Here is a 16,775-nt window from a genome sequence, read left to right as displayed (position 1 = left end):
CCCTCTGTGAGTGATCTAGCCACAGCACAAAAATGACAAACATAATAGTTTTCCTAGAGATTCCAGTTCTAAAAGATTTGTGGACTCTGGGCTTGGTGGCACACCCTTGTAATCCCCGTGCTTGGGAGGCAGAGACAGGAGGATCGCACAGGTTCGAAGCCAGCCTCGCTGGCTTAAGAGACCCTGTTTCCAAATAAAAATAGAAAAATACGTCTGGGAGTGTAGCCTGGAGATAGAAGGGCTTCCAGGAACCCCAGTACTACACACACACAAAAAAAAAGATTTGTGGATTTTTTTAAACATATCTTCACACAAAACATGATAATCACCCTAAAATTATAGGCCTACTTTTGCTTAAAACTTGGAATTCATTTTCTTAGAGACATAACTTTTTGAAATTGTCAAAGGAGTCTTCATACCCAAAGATTAAGAACAAATTGTTTATACAGGTTATTTCTATCTAAAGAAATAGGCATTATCTACCTGATTGACAACTTATGTGCCCAGTGGCACACACCTATAATTTCAGATACTCAGGAGGCTCAGACAGGAGGATTGCAAGTTCAAAGACAGCCTGGGCAATTTCACAAGACCCTGTCTCAAAATAAAATACAAATAGGGGCAGGTATATAGCTCAATGGTAGGCTTTTCTGAATTCCATACCTATTGTGCGTCTCAATCTCTCTTCTCTCTCTCTCTCTCTCTCTCTCTCTCTCTCTCTCTCTCTCTCTCTCTCACACACACACACACACACACACACACACACACACAAATGATGCGTAGTTTTCCTTTTTTGGGAAATGAGCACACTGGCCTCCCTTGGTATCTCTGGGGAACTGGTTCTGAAGGACCAAAATGACGCCATGACAGGCTTCAGTTAAAGCTTTAAGTAGAGTAGGCCTGAGTTTCTATCCAAAATTAAGTTCCTGTTCCCCTGTAACCTTTGCCCTATTCACTTGAAAGAAGCTGCTAACTGTGCTAATCTGATTTTCCCCTAGCAACAGCCAATTGGTGCAGTGTATATCTTGGGCTGGAATTCCCAGGTATCCCAGGCAAGGTCATCCACATTCCTGAGATAGCTTGAAAGCTAAGCCAAGGGGAGGGGGGGGGCGCGCGACAGCAGACTTAGGTTTTAAAATATCCAATCAACGCAAAGGTGGGTTGGGTGGCCCTCCTTAGGGGATAAAAGCTTTGTTCTTGGGGGTCAAGGGGCTCTCCTCTGTGCCCACTGCGTTGGTCTGCGTGGAGAGACCAAGCTCGAGTTTGAATAAACAGCCCTCATGCCTTCTTGCAATGGACTGGGCTCCTGGTGATCATTGGCAGATAATGGACTGGCATAACAGTTCCATGACCCTCTGTGGATACAAAAATCTTTAGATTCTCAAGTCTCTTATATAAAAGGAATATTATTTGCATATAATCTAAACATATCCTTCTGTGTACTTAAAATCATCTCCAAAATATCTAAAATACCAAAATGCAATGTAAATTATATGTAAGTAGTTATAGTGTTGTGTTTAGAGAATAATGATAAGGTGGGGGGGAGTTGTACCTGTTCAGTATGTTCAGCAAAGGTACAATTTTTTTTTTTTTTTGCTTTAGAATATTTTTGATCTGCAGGTGGTTGAATAATGGATGTGGGACTGTGGATAAGGAGGGCTGACTGTCTTGGCACTGAAGAGATAAATGGGTCCTCTTGGTGCCCAGCTGTGTGTCCACATAAATTAAAGGAGCAGAACCTGTGTGCCACTGGCATCTCCAGAATTGGCTTCTCAATATTGAGCACAAATTCAGTCATTTGCTTCTTCAATTTTTTTGTTATTTTTATCTGTAAGTAAGGGTCACATCAAAGACTATGATGACCAAGATTTAGAATGTAGAATACGTATGCAAGCTATGGACTTCTCTACACATTCTTTCAGTATCACTGCTGGCCACACAGTGTTCATAGGTGCAGCTGTACAGCTTGTGAGTACAGTTGCATTGGGATGAACCTTAGCATTGCATCTATTGTATTCTAAGCAAGATACATACATGATGAGCAAAAGTAGGAAAAAGAATTATTTGGACAAATGTGATACTTTCCAGTCAGTCATACCTATTGGAATGGAGGAAGAGCAAAACTTAGTTGCTGACTGAATAAGGAAAAGGTAAGAATTTGAGGTCAGGAGTTGAAGGAAAATGGATTAACCCTCTGGAGGGAAAGAATGAGCTATGGAGAAAGAAAGAAAGAGAACATGGACAGATAGACAAAGCTAGAAGGGAAATTTTTTGAAGTAATGGGGAAATATCCTGGACTTGTACAGTGGTAAGTGTGTCCATGTTAAATAAAGAGTTTACACCATCTGGAAGAGAAGGGAACCCATAGTGCTTCAAAACAGATCTCAACACTCCTAGGGACCATTTCTTCTCACACTGCGATATACAGACCCTGATTCAGACTCTCCAGGGTCTCTGCTCCTGGAAAAAGCTTTGAACTGATTTCTAAGTTCTGCTGAGTTGTCACAGTGCCCAGAGTGGAGGTCTCAAGCCTTCACACCACTGGCATCTTCGTTGGAGTGAAGACTCATTACTGTAGAAAATCAGGGACTGTAAGAATCTACTACTCTTCTGACTTTCTAGTTTTTTCTTTTCTTTTCTCTTTTTTGCTGCTGTCGGATTATTTGTTTAAGCCCTAGAATGAAGACATTCACTGAGCCCAGTGAGACCCTGAATATAAGATTATCTAGAGAAGTCAGTCTATAGCTGGAAAAGCACATCAGAAACCAGTACTTAGTTAAATTGATCAATTATGATGAGAGGAGGCTTACTTAATAAATATTAAAAGACTGGCATAATGAATGAATTTATGGTATGAATCTGGAATAGGAAAAATGATAAAACCCCAAGTCCCCAAAGCAGCAGTAATAAATAGGACTCATTTCTAGGAGAATGAAACTGTACCTCTCTCAGAGGATTTTGATTTTTCACTAGCATTTTTAGCATCTATGGCCCTATTAAGCCCTGTTATTTTCCTCCTAATTTGTGCCATTTAGAAATGATTTTCATTTAACTTTCCCATGGCTCATTTCTTTCCATCGGAACATTTTCATGATTCCCTGATAAAGTCCATGCTGTAACACATTTCCATTATAAAGCTATAATAATATAATAAGCATCAACTAAACAGCAATATGCAATTGCCTGAACATGAAAGACTGAGAGGACTAAAAGTCGAGCACCTGGGGAGTTAATTTTTGTTCTTGAACGCCCTGCTGTGTTCTTGCCTTTCAAGGGTGTTTTGATCCTCTGGATAAGGTTTCTTGTACAGTGGACAAAAGCTCTAGAGCTATAATTCTTGCCATTCTTATGGGATTGTCTTTCCTTCCCACAACATTACCAAGCAGCTCTTGGTAAAAATGCAAAGATGGCTATTCTTCACCCAAGTTTCCTATCAGAAAGACAAAGGTTTTATTTCCATTTCCTCTTATTGTGCTATGTAAAATATCTTTCTCCTGGTTCATTGAGTGGGATTGTTTTCTCTAGAAAATTAAACACAGGCTATTAGCAACCTGGATCACTTCAAAAATTACTTTCAATTCAACAAGTACTTATTACATCTTAACTCACCCCATGTCTTGGGAAATAGAGAATTGTCTGAAAATAGAGCCTCTCCATGCCTAAAACTCATGAATTATCTTCCTTCCCGTAGACACATATTCAAACAGTGAGAGTCCAAGTCTAACATTCAGTAGGACCAGAAGCACATGTAGGTGTGGAGAGTCCACATGATGTGTCTCTGAGCATATTCTCCAGTTTTTTCAGGTCTAAAATGGACGATGTTAATCAGGTAGGACTAAGATGAAAAAAAGAGCAAAGCTCCGGGACAGTAAGAGAGACGTAGTAAAGGAGTCAAAATAATGATTTTCAAATGTGTTTCTTGCCCCAGCATCATACAATGTAGCCCTAACCACTGCCGTGCTCAGCCCAGTGCAGGTGTCCCCTGAAGGTTATAGGTAGAGGTGGTGTGATGTACTAGAGCTTTAAAAGAAGGTCAAGGACTGATCAGGGAGAATGCATAGCATGAGCAGTTGCAAAATGAAAGATGGGTTATGCCGGGCGTGGTGGTGCACGCTTGTTAATCCCCTTGCTTGGGAGACGGAGACAGGAGGATCACGCAGGTTGGAAGCCAGCACGCTGGCTTAAGAGACCCTGTTTCCAAATAAAAAAAGTATAAAAATAGTTCTGGGAGTGTAGCCTGGAAGTAGAAGGGTTTCCGGGAACACCAGTACCAACAAACAAAACAAAACAAAACAAAACAAAACAAAACAAAATGAAAGATGGGTTAGAATTAAAGCTTAGTGGTAGAGTACTTGACTAGCATGTGCAAGGCCCTGTATTTAACTCCGAGTGAACACACACACACACACACACACACACACACACACACACACACTCACACACACACACACTGACTGCAGGCACATAGGTACAAAAACAAACAAATTAAACCCAAGTAATTCCATGTGAATGAGAAACTTCTTTAAAAGATGCTCCTTTTTATACTCTCAGGAAGATGGCTTACTCAGGCATAGAGGTGCACATCTATACTTCTAGGTTTTGGAAGATTTTTTGTCCCCTGCCTTCCAATAGTTTGTCACTGTGGTTAGCTACTCTGTCACAGGTGGACACCACCGGGACTTAAGGAATAAATGTCTAAACATATATATGATCAGGAAACCAGATGTTTTAAAAAAACACTTTTCACTTTCCACTTGACCTTGGAGATATATATGGGAGAGTGGGTGGAAATGTAAACTACAAGATAGTACGAAGAGCTTTAAGAAAATTAGGTCAGTTTTAGGGAGGAGAGCCTATCTGTTTGTTCTTAGGTTCAGGCATGAAATGTGGGGGAAAATTACTATTTTATTAGTTTTTAATATATGCTGTGATGATAGAAAGTACATTAGCAGAGATACTTCCATATATCTCATAAGAATGCCTAAAAAGCTTTATTTAAATTAACATAGATACGGACATGTATTAAGGAGTTTGTTAAAAGAAGCCATCAGTTCGGTGAAAGCATCATTTTCATAGTGAAGTCAGGTCACTTGAACCTCTGTCATTAGCTTGCTTTCCTGGCATCTGTTTAATAGGCTGTTCCTCCTCTCTACTATTCTATGTATTTTGGGGCAGACTTTTCTGATAACAGCTATCACCTCCTTCTTCACATAGGAACTGCTTCTGACCCTTTCATTCCATCCGTGGCAGCCTTCTCAGCACGAAATGTGATTCTTTTATTACTTAATTTCTTACTTCCCTTACACCCATTTCCACTTCTATTTTTCCATCTTCTTTGATTTTGCCCTTACAGATTCTATATCCTTGTGGTTTCTCTTTTCCCCGTGAGCTCTACACAAAAGAGCTAAATAGAACCCCAAGGTTAAAAATAGTTTCTGACATTATTTGCAATTCTTAAGACTTAGTCTTGCAAATCACCTTTTCTCATTTGATTTCCAGCTAACATGCTGACAGAGCTACAATCTTGTTGCCTGATTATCCCATTACCGAGTGGTGCTCTCCCTTGCGTGTAGTGGATGCTTACAAGCAGTGCTTCTGTTCGGGTAGTGCTGCCTAGTCATCATTTACAAGTTATGGAATTAGAAAGACAAGGGGAGGGAAAGACTGGTGCTTAAATTCTTATTGAAAAGGACAAGCATTAATTAACTATAAGTATTAGGCTGAGCCATGCTTTTCCAGTATCCCTCTACTAGAGCCATATGTGTGATCGTATGTGTGGAATCACACAGAGAAGCAGCCTATTTCTTATCTCTCTTACTTAGGAAGAAAGTTTTGCTTCATACTGAGGAGAAATGACTGGTAAGTGCAGCCTCAAAGAGTCAGACAAGTCATGCAGTGGTGCATGCTCATGATCCCAGTACTTGGGTAGCTGAGACAGGAGGCTTGCAGGTGAGAGGCCAGCCTCAACTAGAGTATAGCTTAGAGGTAGAAGACCTCTGAGTTCAATCCCCAATAACACACACACACACACACACACACACACACACACACACACACACACACGAGACAGACAAACCCAGCTGCTCATTGAGATATTATTTCAGGGGGAAAAAAGTTACTACAAACAAAATTACTCAAAGTAATCTAAGAATTCATTTAATATGCTAATAGTTTTTTACCATAAAATTGAAAAAACTCAGTCAGTAGTCCTGCAGAACTGACAGTTTGGCAGTGTTTGTCTTATGGAGTTCAGTAGTGTGGTGTGTGTGTGTGTGTGTGTGTGTGTGTGTGTGTGTGTGTGTGTGTTAGCCTCACTATAAAAACATCCTACAAATAGATAACATTCATATGAATTCACAGTACCCAAGAGGCTAAATGATCGCTTATTAGCATTGATCATTTGGGGGCATAAAAAGAAATTTCCAGCACAAATAATACCACTTTTCTTATGCATTCTAAGAACCCTTCCTATTCATGAGTGAATTTTCCTTATATATTTGTTTCGATTGACATGTTAAAGTACATCTGAGAATACAATATGCCATGTAATTGAGAGCTGGACAGTCTAACAGATGTGTGTGAACTCTTTGAGAAAATGAAGTGATAATGGGATTCCTATTTGTAGTTCTAGGAAATGACTGTCCTTTGTTCTCTTCTGTGAAGGAATACCATCTCATTTTTGTTGATTTCCCCTGTATGCTTCTTCAAGGAAGTCAGTAAATTCAGAGAAGTCAAATAGATCTTGCTTTGGGGAATGTAATTTGGCTATTTGGGCCAGAGTGTAGCTTCTCAAGCTGTGTTCAGCAAGCATTATTAACAGATAGGTTATTTTTCTGTAACTTGGTTAGTTCCACATAATATTTTTGTATTCTTTCCTGTTCTTGACAGGTGCATGAGGCAGTCCCATGTTACAGTGAGTGCAATCAGTATTCCTGGGTGGTAGAACACTGGTCTCCATGCAAAATCAACAATGAGCTGAGGTCCCCACGCTGTGGAAGAGGAACACAATCTAGGAAAATCAGGTGTGTGGAAAAGGAGACATTTGAAAATTGGGGGCAGTGTTCATCTCTGAAGCATCCATGGAAGCATATGTACCCTCACCAGTCATGTTTTAGTGGGATTCCCCATACCATGCAGCCCTAATCCTTACTGATTCCTGCATCTCACTGGTCAGAGGAGCCAATTGTGTGGGACAGGCTGGCGCCCGTCCATGATTCATGGCCAATACTATACTACTAACAAATTAGGCAATTTTGACTGTGCTGTTTTCTCTCTTTTGCTCTCTTTCTCTGTGATTAGTATAGTCTATGAATGGTAACCTACTTTTTTTCCTTTTTTCTTTCTTTCTTTCTTTCTTTTTTTTTTTTTTTTTTTTTTTTTTTTGGTGGTACTGGGGTTCCTGGAAACCCTTCTACCCCTGGGCTACACTCCCAGACCTATTTTTTAAATTTTTATTTGTAAACAGGGTCTCTTCAGCCAGTGAGGCTGGCTTAAAAACCACTGCGATCCTCCTGTCTCTGCCTCCCAAGCTAGGGGATTACAAGCGTGCGCCACCATGCCCAGCAGTAACCTACTTTTTAATTTCAATACATTGAAAAGGTCATTTTGTAACCCCATAATTAGACTCAGAAACTAAAATTTGAGGATACTTACCAATAATAGATATATGTTTTAATATAAAAAGCATGTATCTCTGAAAGCATTAGTAAATATTGTATTACTTACTAAGAGAGTGTTTAAAGATTTTGTTTGTAAATACAACAGTGGTAACTAAAGGAGGCACTTGGTCAGAGTTTATCAAGTTAGCCTACTTAGAAATTATTTGAAAAGAAAGAACCATGTCTTTGCCAACTAAAGGTAATGACAATATACATTAGAGTAATAAAAATTGAAATATTAATACATAATAATTAGCATATCAAATGAAGAAAACATAGTACAGTAAACTATTTAGTCACATAAGAATGATGTATAATTTTACCATATTCAGGAAACTTTATTTATTTATTTATTTATTTATTTATTTTTAAATGGTACTGGGGATGGAACCCAGAGGCTTTCTACTTCGAGGCTATACTCCCAGACCCACTTTTATATTTTATTTTGAAACAGGGTCTCACTAAGTTGTTGAGAGCCTTACTAAGTAGCTGAGGCTGGCTTCGAACCTGCGCAATCCTCCTGTTTCAGCCTCCCAAGTGCGGAGATTACAAGCGTGCGCCACTACACCCGGCCAGGAAACTTTATTTAAAGTGCATAGATAGTTGGGTTAGCCATTAGACAAAAGTGAGTCGCCAAGATAGTGCCTACTTTTGTTTGTTGGTCATTATTCAAAGTTAGTGAAACTTTATGCAGTAACTCAATATATACCAACCTTTTTTTTCTTTGCAGTACAGATGATTAAATTCAGAAGTTCTCTACCACCGAGCTATTTCTCCATCCCTTTTTATTTTTATTTTGAGACAGGGTTTCACTCTTTTTCCAAGGCTGACTTCAAACTTGTAATCTTCCTGTCTCAGCTTCCCGAATTGCTGGGGTTACAGGCATATGTCACTGATCCTGACATATACCTTCCATTTTTGACAGTCTCAAAGATGCAAAATCAGTGTTGGGCCTCTGGGAGAAAAATAAACAGCTGCTGGTAGAATGTCAAGATGCTCCTCATCACCAACCTGAGCCCACGGCCCAGAGACAAATTGTCTTCTTTCCTTCTGTCTGTGGAGCTTCCTCTTGGAAACTCAAGTTAATGCTCAGGTTTCCACCCCTTTGGGCTTTTATCTCTTTCACTGTAAAACCCCTCTCTTATGTTTTATTCTCCCATGTTTTTGAAAAGTGACTGGCACACACTTTGTAAAAGTAATATGTAAGTGAGACGGGACGTCTCTTGCTTTCATCCTATTCTCCTGCCTCTTACAAGTATTAAAGGAAAATCCCAGGAGAGATTGACAGTTTAAGAGAACAGATTGTACTGGCAGAAATGTGACAGATTTATTGAGGGAAGTACATTTGAACAAGAGGGCCTTTTGCCAATCTGTAGAGCCTCATAAAATAAAAACAACACAACCACCAGATATTAGCCAATGATGAGCTAATTGTGCTCCACACCAAATCCATGTGTCTAGTTTCTAACTTTTTGTGCCTGAGACTGTGACTGTATTTGGAGATAAAGAGGTAATTTAGGTAAAATGAAGTCATTGTCATGGCCCCTAATCCTATCTAACTGTAGAGTAAGACATAGATACACTCAGAGGAAAAAATCATATGAAGACACAGCAGAACAGAGACTATCTGTAAGTCAAGGAGAGAGGCCTCAGAAGAAATCAACCCTGCCAACACCTTAACTTCTGACTGTTAGCCTCCAGAATCAGGAGATTAGCCCTCTGGGTTTTTCTCTTTTATTATCTTATAGTGTCTAAGTTTATCCTCATTATGATTTATATTACCCTTTCCATGATATTTTGTTATGGCCACCTTAGAATACTAATATATAATCATTGTGTAACATATTTCATGTGCATGATTGCATTTAAAAATACAAAGCCAATCTTCCAGGTACCTGTACTCCAAACTATTACTGACCTTAATAAGATCCTGTTAGAATAAATGAAACATCTTATCTGTCATCTTTCTTAAAACCTTCAAACTGGAGGGCATCTCCACAATTCATCCAAGATTGTAATATTTATCATTTCAAAGCACATTTATGATTATCTGCTTTCCATGTATTCTATGTATGCTATAGGCATAGGATATAAAATAGTGAAAGAAAAAGTTTTAATTCTCAAAGAATTTACAATGTGGCAGCAGAGAAAAATAACTATGCCAGTTAATATATAATGGAATGTCCTTGCTATATAATGCCAGTACGAAAAATAAAATCATGTCAGAGTGAGGGGGTTACTGTTTTAGAAAGGTTGGTCAGCAAAATGATATTTCAGCAGAAACCCAACTAAAATGAGAGACCTGAATGAATACAAAGGGCTGTAGAAATAGAATCCCAGGGGAAAGGAACATTTAAAATAGGAAACTTCTTGACCTGCTGGAAAAATGACAAGATGTCCCATGTGGCTAGTGCCAGTACTCAATCATCTTAGGTAGTCGAAAACAAATTAAAGAAAGAGATTATTCGTGCCTTTCATTTTGTCTCATTGGTGTCTTGTAATCATCATCATGATGTAGTTCAGAGTGGTAGAGACATACATGCACACAGCACTCAGTGACCCTCCCCCGAGTCCCAGCTGCCTCCCTCACCCTGCCTGAGCACAATATTGAGGTTGGTATTCATACATTTGTGTGCTTACATCACATCCACTGAGATGTTCCTTTCACCAGGTCTCCCTCCCCCAACCCAGCTCCCTCCCTCAGGACCCTTTATCACTGCACTAGGGTTTCTCTCTAGGTTTTCTTTTATTTAGAGTTCCTCCTGTATCACACAATTTCCCTAGTGTTCACATATGAGGGAAAACATCCAACCATTTACTTCTAGTGAATGAATGATCTCAGCTAAACATTTTCAGTTTCATCCATTTCCCTCCAAATGACATAATTTTGTTCTTCTTTATGACTGAAAATATTGTAATCTTGAAATGAATCCATAACATCATAGAACATTTAGGGCAGAGAAAAATAACATGTTCATGTTTGTTTGTTTGTTTATTTGTTTGTTTGTTTGTTTATTATGGGACTGGGGGTGGAACCCAGGGGCTTTTCTACCTCTGTCCTATACTCCCAGACCTATTTTATACTTTATTTGGAAACAGAGTCTCACTAGGTGCCTTAGAGCCTTACTAAGTAGCTGAGGCTGGCTTTAAACCTCTGTGATACTCCTGTCTTAGCCTCCCAATTGCTAGGATTATAAGAGTGAGCCACTATGCCAGGCTACCATGTTCATATTTAAATTAAGGAAAATGTTTTTTTATTTTTTTTATTTTTGTGGGTCTGGGGATGAAACCCAGGGGCATTCAACTGCTGAGCTATACCTTCTGCCCTAGTTTTCTATTCTTTATTTTGAAACAGGTTCTCACTAAGTTGTGGAGGACGTCACTAAGTAGCTGAGGCTGTCCACGAACTGTGATCCTCTGGTTTTAGCCTCACAAATGCTGGGATTACAAGCATGTGCCACCACCACCCGGATATGTGTGTGTGTATATATATATATATATATATATATATATATATATATAGAGAGAGAGAGAGAGAGAGAGAGAGCCTTACTAATTATATATATATATATATATATATATATATATATATATATATATACACACACACACACACACACACACACACACACACACACACACACACATAGGGTTTCTTCATTTCTGAGCTACACTCCCAGTCCCAGTCCTTCCACCCCCTCAAAATTCAGAAAGAACTTTCAGGATGTCTTATGGAGATGAGATAGGATTTAGTAAAAGTCAAGGTAATGAGAAGGTCAAACTTGGAACACAGAATTCACTGACAAAATGGTTGTGGACTGGGAGAAAACAGCATCATAGACGATTGTTAGCTCATGCAGCCTGAGCCACTATAGGAATGATCCTACCATCTGTTGCATCAGGATATATTAGGAGCAGGTTTGAAAAATAAAACACCAGTTAGCTTGTGAACACATTCAGTTTGATATGATTTTAGTTTTTCAATTGAACTTTTATATGCTGGAGTGTGGGGAGAGATCAAGGATATAAATTTGGGTATGATTAGCTTACAAATTTAGTCTATACTGATAGAATTTTGAGCCCCAGGGAACTCCAACATCCATAGTTTGAAAAACTCTACAAATGAGACTTAGAAAGAGTCTAGGTAATAAGAGGAAAACAACAAAAATGAGAAGATAAGCCAGAGTTGTTTTTTTTTTTTCAAAAAAGATACAATTATCAATTGGTTCAAATGCTTTAGTTTACTGAGATAAAAACTGACCACTGAGTTTGGCAGTGGGGAGTCTATTGATTTTGATAGGAATTTCTCTGCAATGGCAATAAAATATGATTAAAGTGAGTTCAAGAAGTAGTCATGGAAAGGAGGGAGGAAAGGGAGTGTTGATAGCAAATATAGAAAATGCCTTAGAGCAGTTTTGCAATGAGTTCTAGTTGAAATGAAGTGGTCGCTGAGGGAGATGGACAAGGAAATTAATGACACAAGATATATCAGGGTAACTGCATATTCATTTGGGAACATCCTCCACTTTTGCGTCTTTAGACCTGGACTAGTCAGAAGTCCCCAAAAGATGTCTCCTTATATTATGTGTAAGATAGATAATTCGATTGTAACAGCCTGTGGTCTGCGAAGCCAATGAAAGAAGAAATAAGATAGCGTGACCCACAAAGAGAGGGCCCTCAAAGATGTCCACACCCTAATCCCCAGAAACTGTGGCCAAAGGGACTTGGCAGATATGCCAGATAATGAACCTTAAATTATCTACAGTGGCACAATAGGGGAAACTTATTAGCTAGATGGATTAGGAAAATGGATCTGAGGAGCTAGGTACTTCTTAAACATACTTTCAATACCCACAGCCTAATTTGTCAGCCCATCCTCTAGAATCCACATTCTTTGTGCTGGCAGAGAATCCCTTTCCCCAATATTATTGTGTTTCAGGTAACATTCCTTTATTTTTGTTTTTGTGGCATATTAAAAGTAAAAATAAACTAAGGCATACATCCACTGGATATGATTAACTAGAAGTCTTACCTTTTTTTCTCAGTGAAATAAAAAAAAAAACCATCAACTGAATGTATGCAATGAGGAAGGAAAGCAATTCTCACTTACTTTAGTTTCTTTAGGGAAGGACATTTTAAGCCATTCCATGGCCCCTTCCTCATGAACTCTTACTACCACAGGAGAAGTTAAAGTCTCTTCAGGACTGTCCATGCCCCACTACATAAGGCATTACTTACATCTTCTTTCTGCCCGCTAGTCTGCTAACCCCCTTCATACAATATTGAGTTTTTATAGCTTAACAACTCATAAACTTGTTTTATTTTTCACCATATTAAAAAAACTCCTAAGGTGCAGGGTACAATCCATTTGCATAATGTGACTTGGGGAGTCCCAGGCTCCCCAGTGCAACACTCTATAATCACTTCTGCCCTTATGTCATACCTGAAGTGCCCAGATCAATAAAGTGATACCACTGGTGTCACTGACATTGTCATTTTATTTTTGTCTTTATCAATATAAATAGAACAAAATTCCCATAAAGGTAGGGACCATGGGTATCTTTTTCTTTCAGTTCTGAGTCCCAACACCCAGCCAAGGGCCCAGTACATAGGAAGTTCTCAAATATATGTAGTAATGAATCATTAATAATACATAATAATTTTATATTTAAAAGCCTCGCCAAAGAATCTTGTACATAGCAGGTCAAATTTTACACACACACACACACACACACACACACACACACACACACACACACAGAGGTAAAATATAAAATTTGTGGTACTGGGGATTGAATAGGAGGTTGTTCTGCCTCGAGCTATACCCTTATACCTTTTATTTCTTTTTTATTTTGAAATAAGCCCTCATCGGCCAGGCATGGTGGCGCACGCTTGTAATCACCGCACTTGGGAGGCGAAGACAGGAGGATCGCACTGGTTCAAAGCCAGCCTCGCTGGCTTAAGAGACCCTGTTTCCAAATAAAAATATAAAATAGGTCTGGGAGTGTAGCCCAGAGGTAGAAGGGCTTCCAGGAACCCCAGTAACACTAAAAAAAAAAAAAAAAAAGAAAGAAAAAATGAAGCCCTCATTAAATTGCTGAAGCTGAATTTAAACCTGTGATCCTCCTTCCTCAGCCTCCCAAGTGCTGACATTATAGGCATGTGCCACTATTCCCAGCTCTACCAAATATTTTTTTGTTTTTATTTATTTGTTTTATTCGTGTATTATATTCATACATCATATAGGGCTAAAAAACTTGTGTGTACATACATGTACACATCACTGATTTAACCCCTACCCAATTCCCACCCCATTCCCTCCCCGTCCCTCCCTCCCTTGCTTGGCTTAGTGGTTGACTTCAATATGTTTAAGTACATTGTGTGGTTTAGAGATTTTCCTCTTCTCCCCTCCTTTCTCCTCCTTTAGGTTGCCTTGTTTGCTCCTCTATAGGATTTCCTTTTTCATTTAGAGTTCCTCCTATGACCCATTTCTCCCTAACTCTCACATATTAGGGAAAGCATCTGTTTTCTTATTTTTTTGTGACTGTCTAATCTCACTTAGCATAATGTTCTCCAGTTCCGTCCATTTCCCTGAAAATGATGTAACTGAGGTATTTTTAAATGGCTGAGTAAAATTCCATTGTGTACATATCCCACAGTTTTGTGATCCATTCATCTGTTGATGGACATCTTGGCTGGTTCCATAGTTTGGCTATGGTGAATTGTGCAGCTATGAACATAGATACACGTGCATTAGTTTGGTAGTTTGGCTTCCTATCTCTTTGGTAGATACCCAGAAGTGGTATTGATGGATCAAATGTCTACCAAATATTTTTTAAAGTAATTTTAAAATAAGCTTCTGAGAGGCTGGGTGTGGTGGCACACACTTGTAATCTCACCATTTTGAAGCTGAGTCAGGAGGATCGTGATTAGCGGACAACCTCAGCTACTTAGTGAGGCCCTTGCAACTCAGCGAGATCCTGTTTCAAAATAAAGAGTAAGAAATAGGGCTGGGGGTGTAGCCTGGAGCTAAAATGCCCCGGGTTCCATCTCAGTACCGCAAAACACACACACACACACACACACACACACACACACACACACATATATATAATCTCTTTTGAGATATAAGTATAGAGAAATACTCATATAATGGGAATATAGTTGAAAGAATTTTCACAATGCAAAAACACATGCATAACTAGGCCAGAAGAAAAGGAGTAAGATGTTACCAGAATACCCTAAGTCCCTGATAATCACTAACCAGTCCCCAGGGCAGCCACTATTCTGACTTCTGACATCACAGGTTAATATTGCTCTTTATTTTTTACCTACATATGAATGGAATAGGGAAGTGCATGTTCTTTTGTATCTGGCTTATTTTGTTCAACATTGTATCTGTGAACGTCATTTATATTCTTTTATATAACACAGTGACACTTAAATAAATTAATTTAGTGCAATGCATTTATATATTGTACTAATATTGAACATCTCAACTCTTTCTAATTTGGTAGATTGTGAATAGTGCTGTTATACACCATTCAGTTTTTGTTTTGTTTTGGTATGCTTGTACACCGTTCCATATAACCCTAGGTTATATAGGGGATACACAGCTTACTAGTTTTTGAAACAGTTTATTTTCCAACCAGCAGAGTAAAAAAAATTATAGTAGTTCCACATTTTTGCCAAATCTTGATGTTTTCCACATATTTTATTTAAAATATTTTGGATGAAGGCCAGCTTTAGCAACTCAGCAAGGCCCTCAGCAACTTAGTGAGATCCTGTTTTAAAGTAAAGAATAAAAAATAGGGCTTGGGGGTATATCTAAGAGGTAGTATGCCCCTGGGTTCAATTCCTGGTATGGCAAAAAAAAAAGAATATATATATATATATATATATATATATATATATATATATATATATATATATATATATATATTGGGTCCAGGCCAGCTCCAGCAACTTAGCAAGGCCCTCAACAACTTAGTGAGACCATTTAAAAAATAATAAAAATAGGGCTGAAGGTGTATCTCAGAAATGGAATGCACCTGTGTTCAATCCGCATTATTATATGTAACAATAATAACATCAATAATGAGTATTTTGGAGTGTATACAGTTATATAACACTTTGGTCTTGATATGATCAAATCTTTATAATCCTTACCATAGAATGATAATTAGTGGCACCATCTCCTGCTTATTTCCAAGCCAGGCATAGTGTAGGTTGAGCAATTTTAGCAAATGAACCAATGCTAAGTGTTCCTGTGCCGTGTGACAACTCTAGAGCGTTGCCCTGTGCTTTATAATAGAACAAATGCTCCCCATTCTATACTAACATGTACAAAATGCCTGAAAGAATAATATATTCAATTGTTTTCATGTAGCTTTTTATGATCTTAAATGTATGAGACAAATATTAAGGTGGTTTGGGAAAGGTGTTTTAGAAAGGTTTAGGAGAGCCACAGGGAGGGGGTGGACTCTGCCATTACAGAATGATGAATCTTTCCAGGAAGCCTTTAAGATTTGTTATAGTAAAAGGCACAGTTATTCAGTGCTAGACCAGAATAAATATACTTCAGGTCTCTTGAGACTGAAAGTTCTTCAAGGGAAACCATTGTCTTCTCTAATTATTTTTTTCTGTTCTCTCTCTTTCTCTCTGCTAAATAAAGGGTTCTGTTCTGAGTTATCACTCAATAAAGGCTCACTGGCTAGAGAAGTATATTTTTTCTTTCTGTTTTATGTTTGTCGTATTTTAAGTCTGTCTTTGAGGGTTAGTAGCTGTGGTACATCATGACTGTTTTAAGTGTACTTCTACATTTTAGGGAATCAAGCTATCTTTTGGTCTTGCCTAACAGGTGTGTGAATACAGCTGATAGTGGAGGCGGAGCAGTGGACAGGATCCTGTGCAGCCGGAATGAAACTCCCCCGGAAACCCAGTCCTGTTCTCTCCTGTGTCCCAGTGAATGTGTCATGTCTGAGTGGGGATCGTGGAGCAAATGCCCACAGGTAATTTCACTTCCTTTGTCAATGCCCTAGTTCTCCAGGGCTGCCTTCACGGTTGTTCTTTATACATCCACAGGGCTGCTCTGCAAACCATTCTTCTGGTAACATG

The 16,775-nt window shown here is 38.7% G+C and overlaps 1 protein-coding gene across 1 annotated transcript in view; it reads left to right on the top strand.

The window, feature by feature from the left end:
- THSD7B (thrombospondin type 1 domain containing 7B) overlaps positions 1-16,775 on the top strand; it is a gene marked incomplete at both ends in the record, with an annotated part of 783,939 nt that overhangs the window by 657,744 nt on the left and 109,420 nt on the right. The window contains 2 exons of the mRNA XM_080689965.1: positions 6,889-7,022; positions 16,519-16,669. Of these exons, the coding sequence (XP_080546091.1) occupies positions 6,889-7,022; positions 16,519-16,669 (285 nt within the window). The remainder of the gene's footprint in view (positions 1-6,888; positions 7,023-16,518; positions 16,670-16,775) is intronic.

This window comes from Muscardinus avellanarius, assembly GCF_963383645.1.
Source record: "Muscardinus avellanarius genome assembly, chromosome: 2".
Taxonomy (NCBI): domain Eukaryota; kingdom Metazoa; phylum Chordata; class Mammalia; order Rodentia; family Gliridae; genus Muscardinus; species Muscardinus avellanarius.
This window is presented reverse-complemented; position numbering and strand designations above follow the sequence as displayed.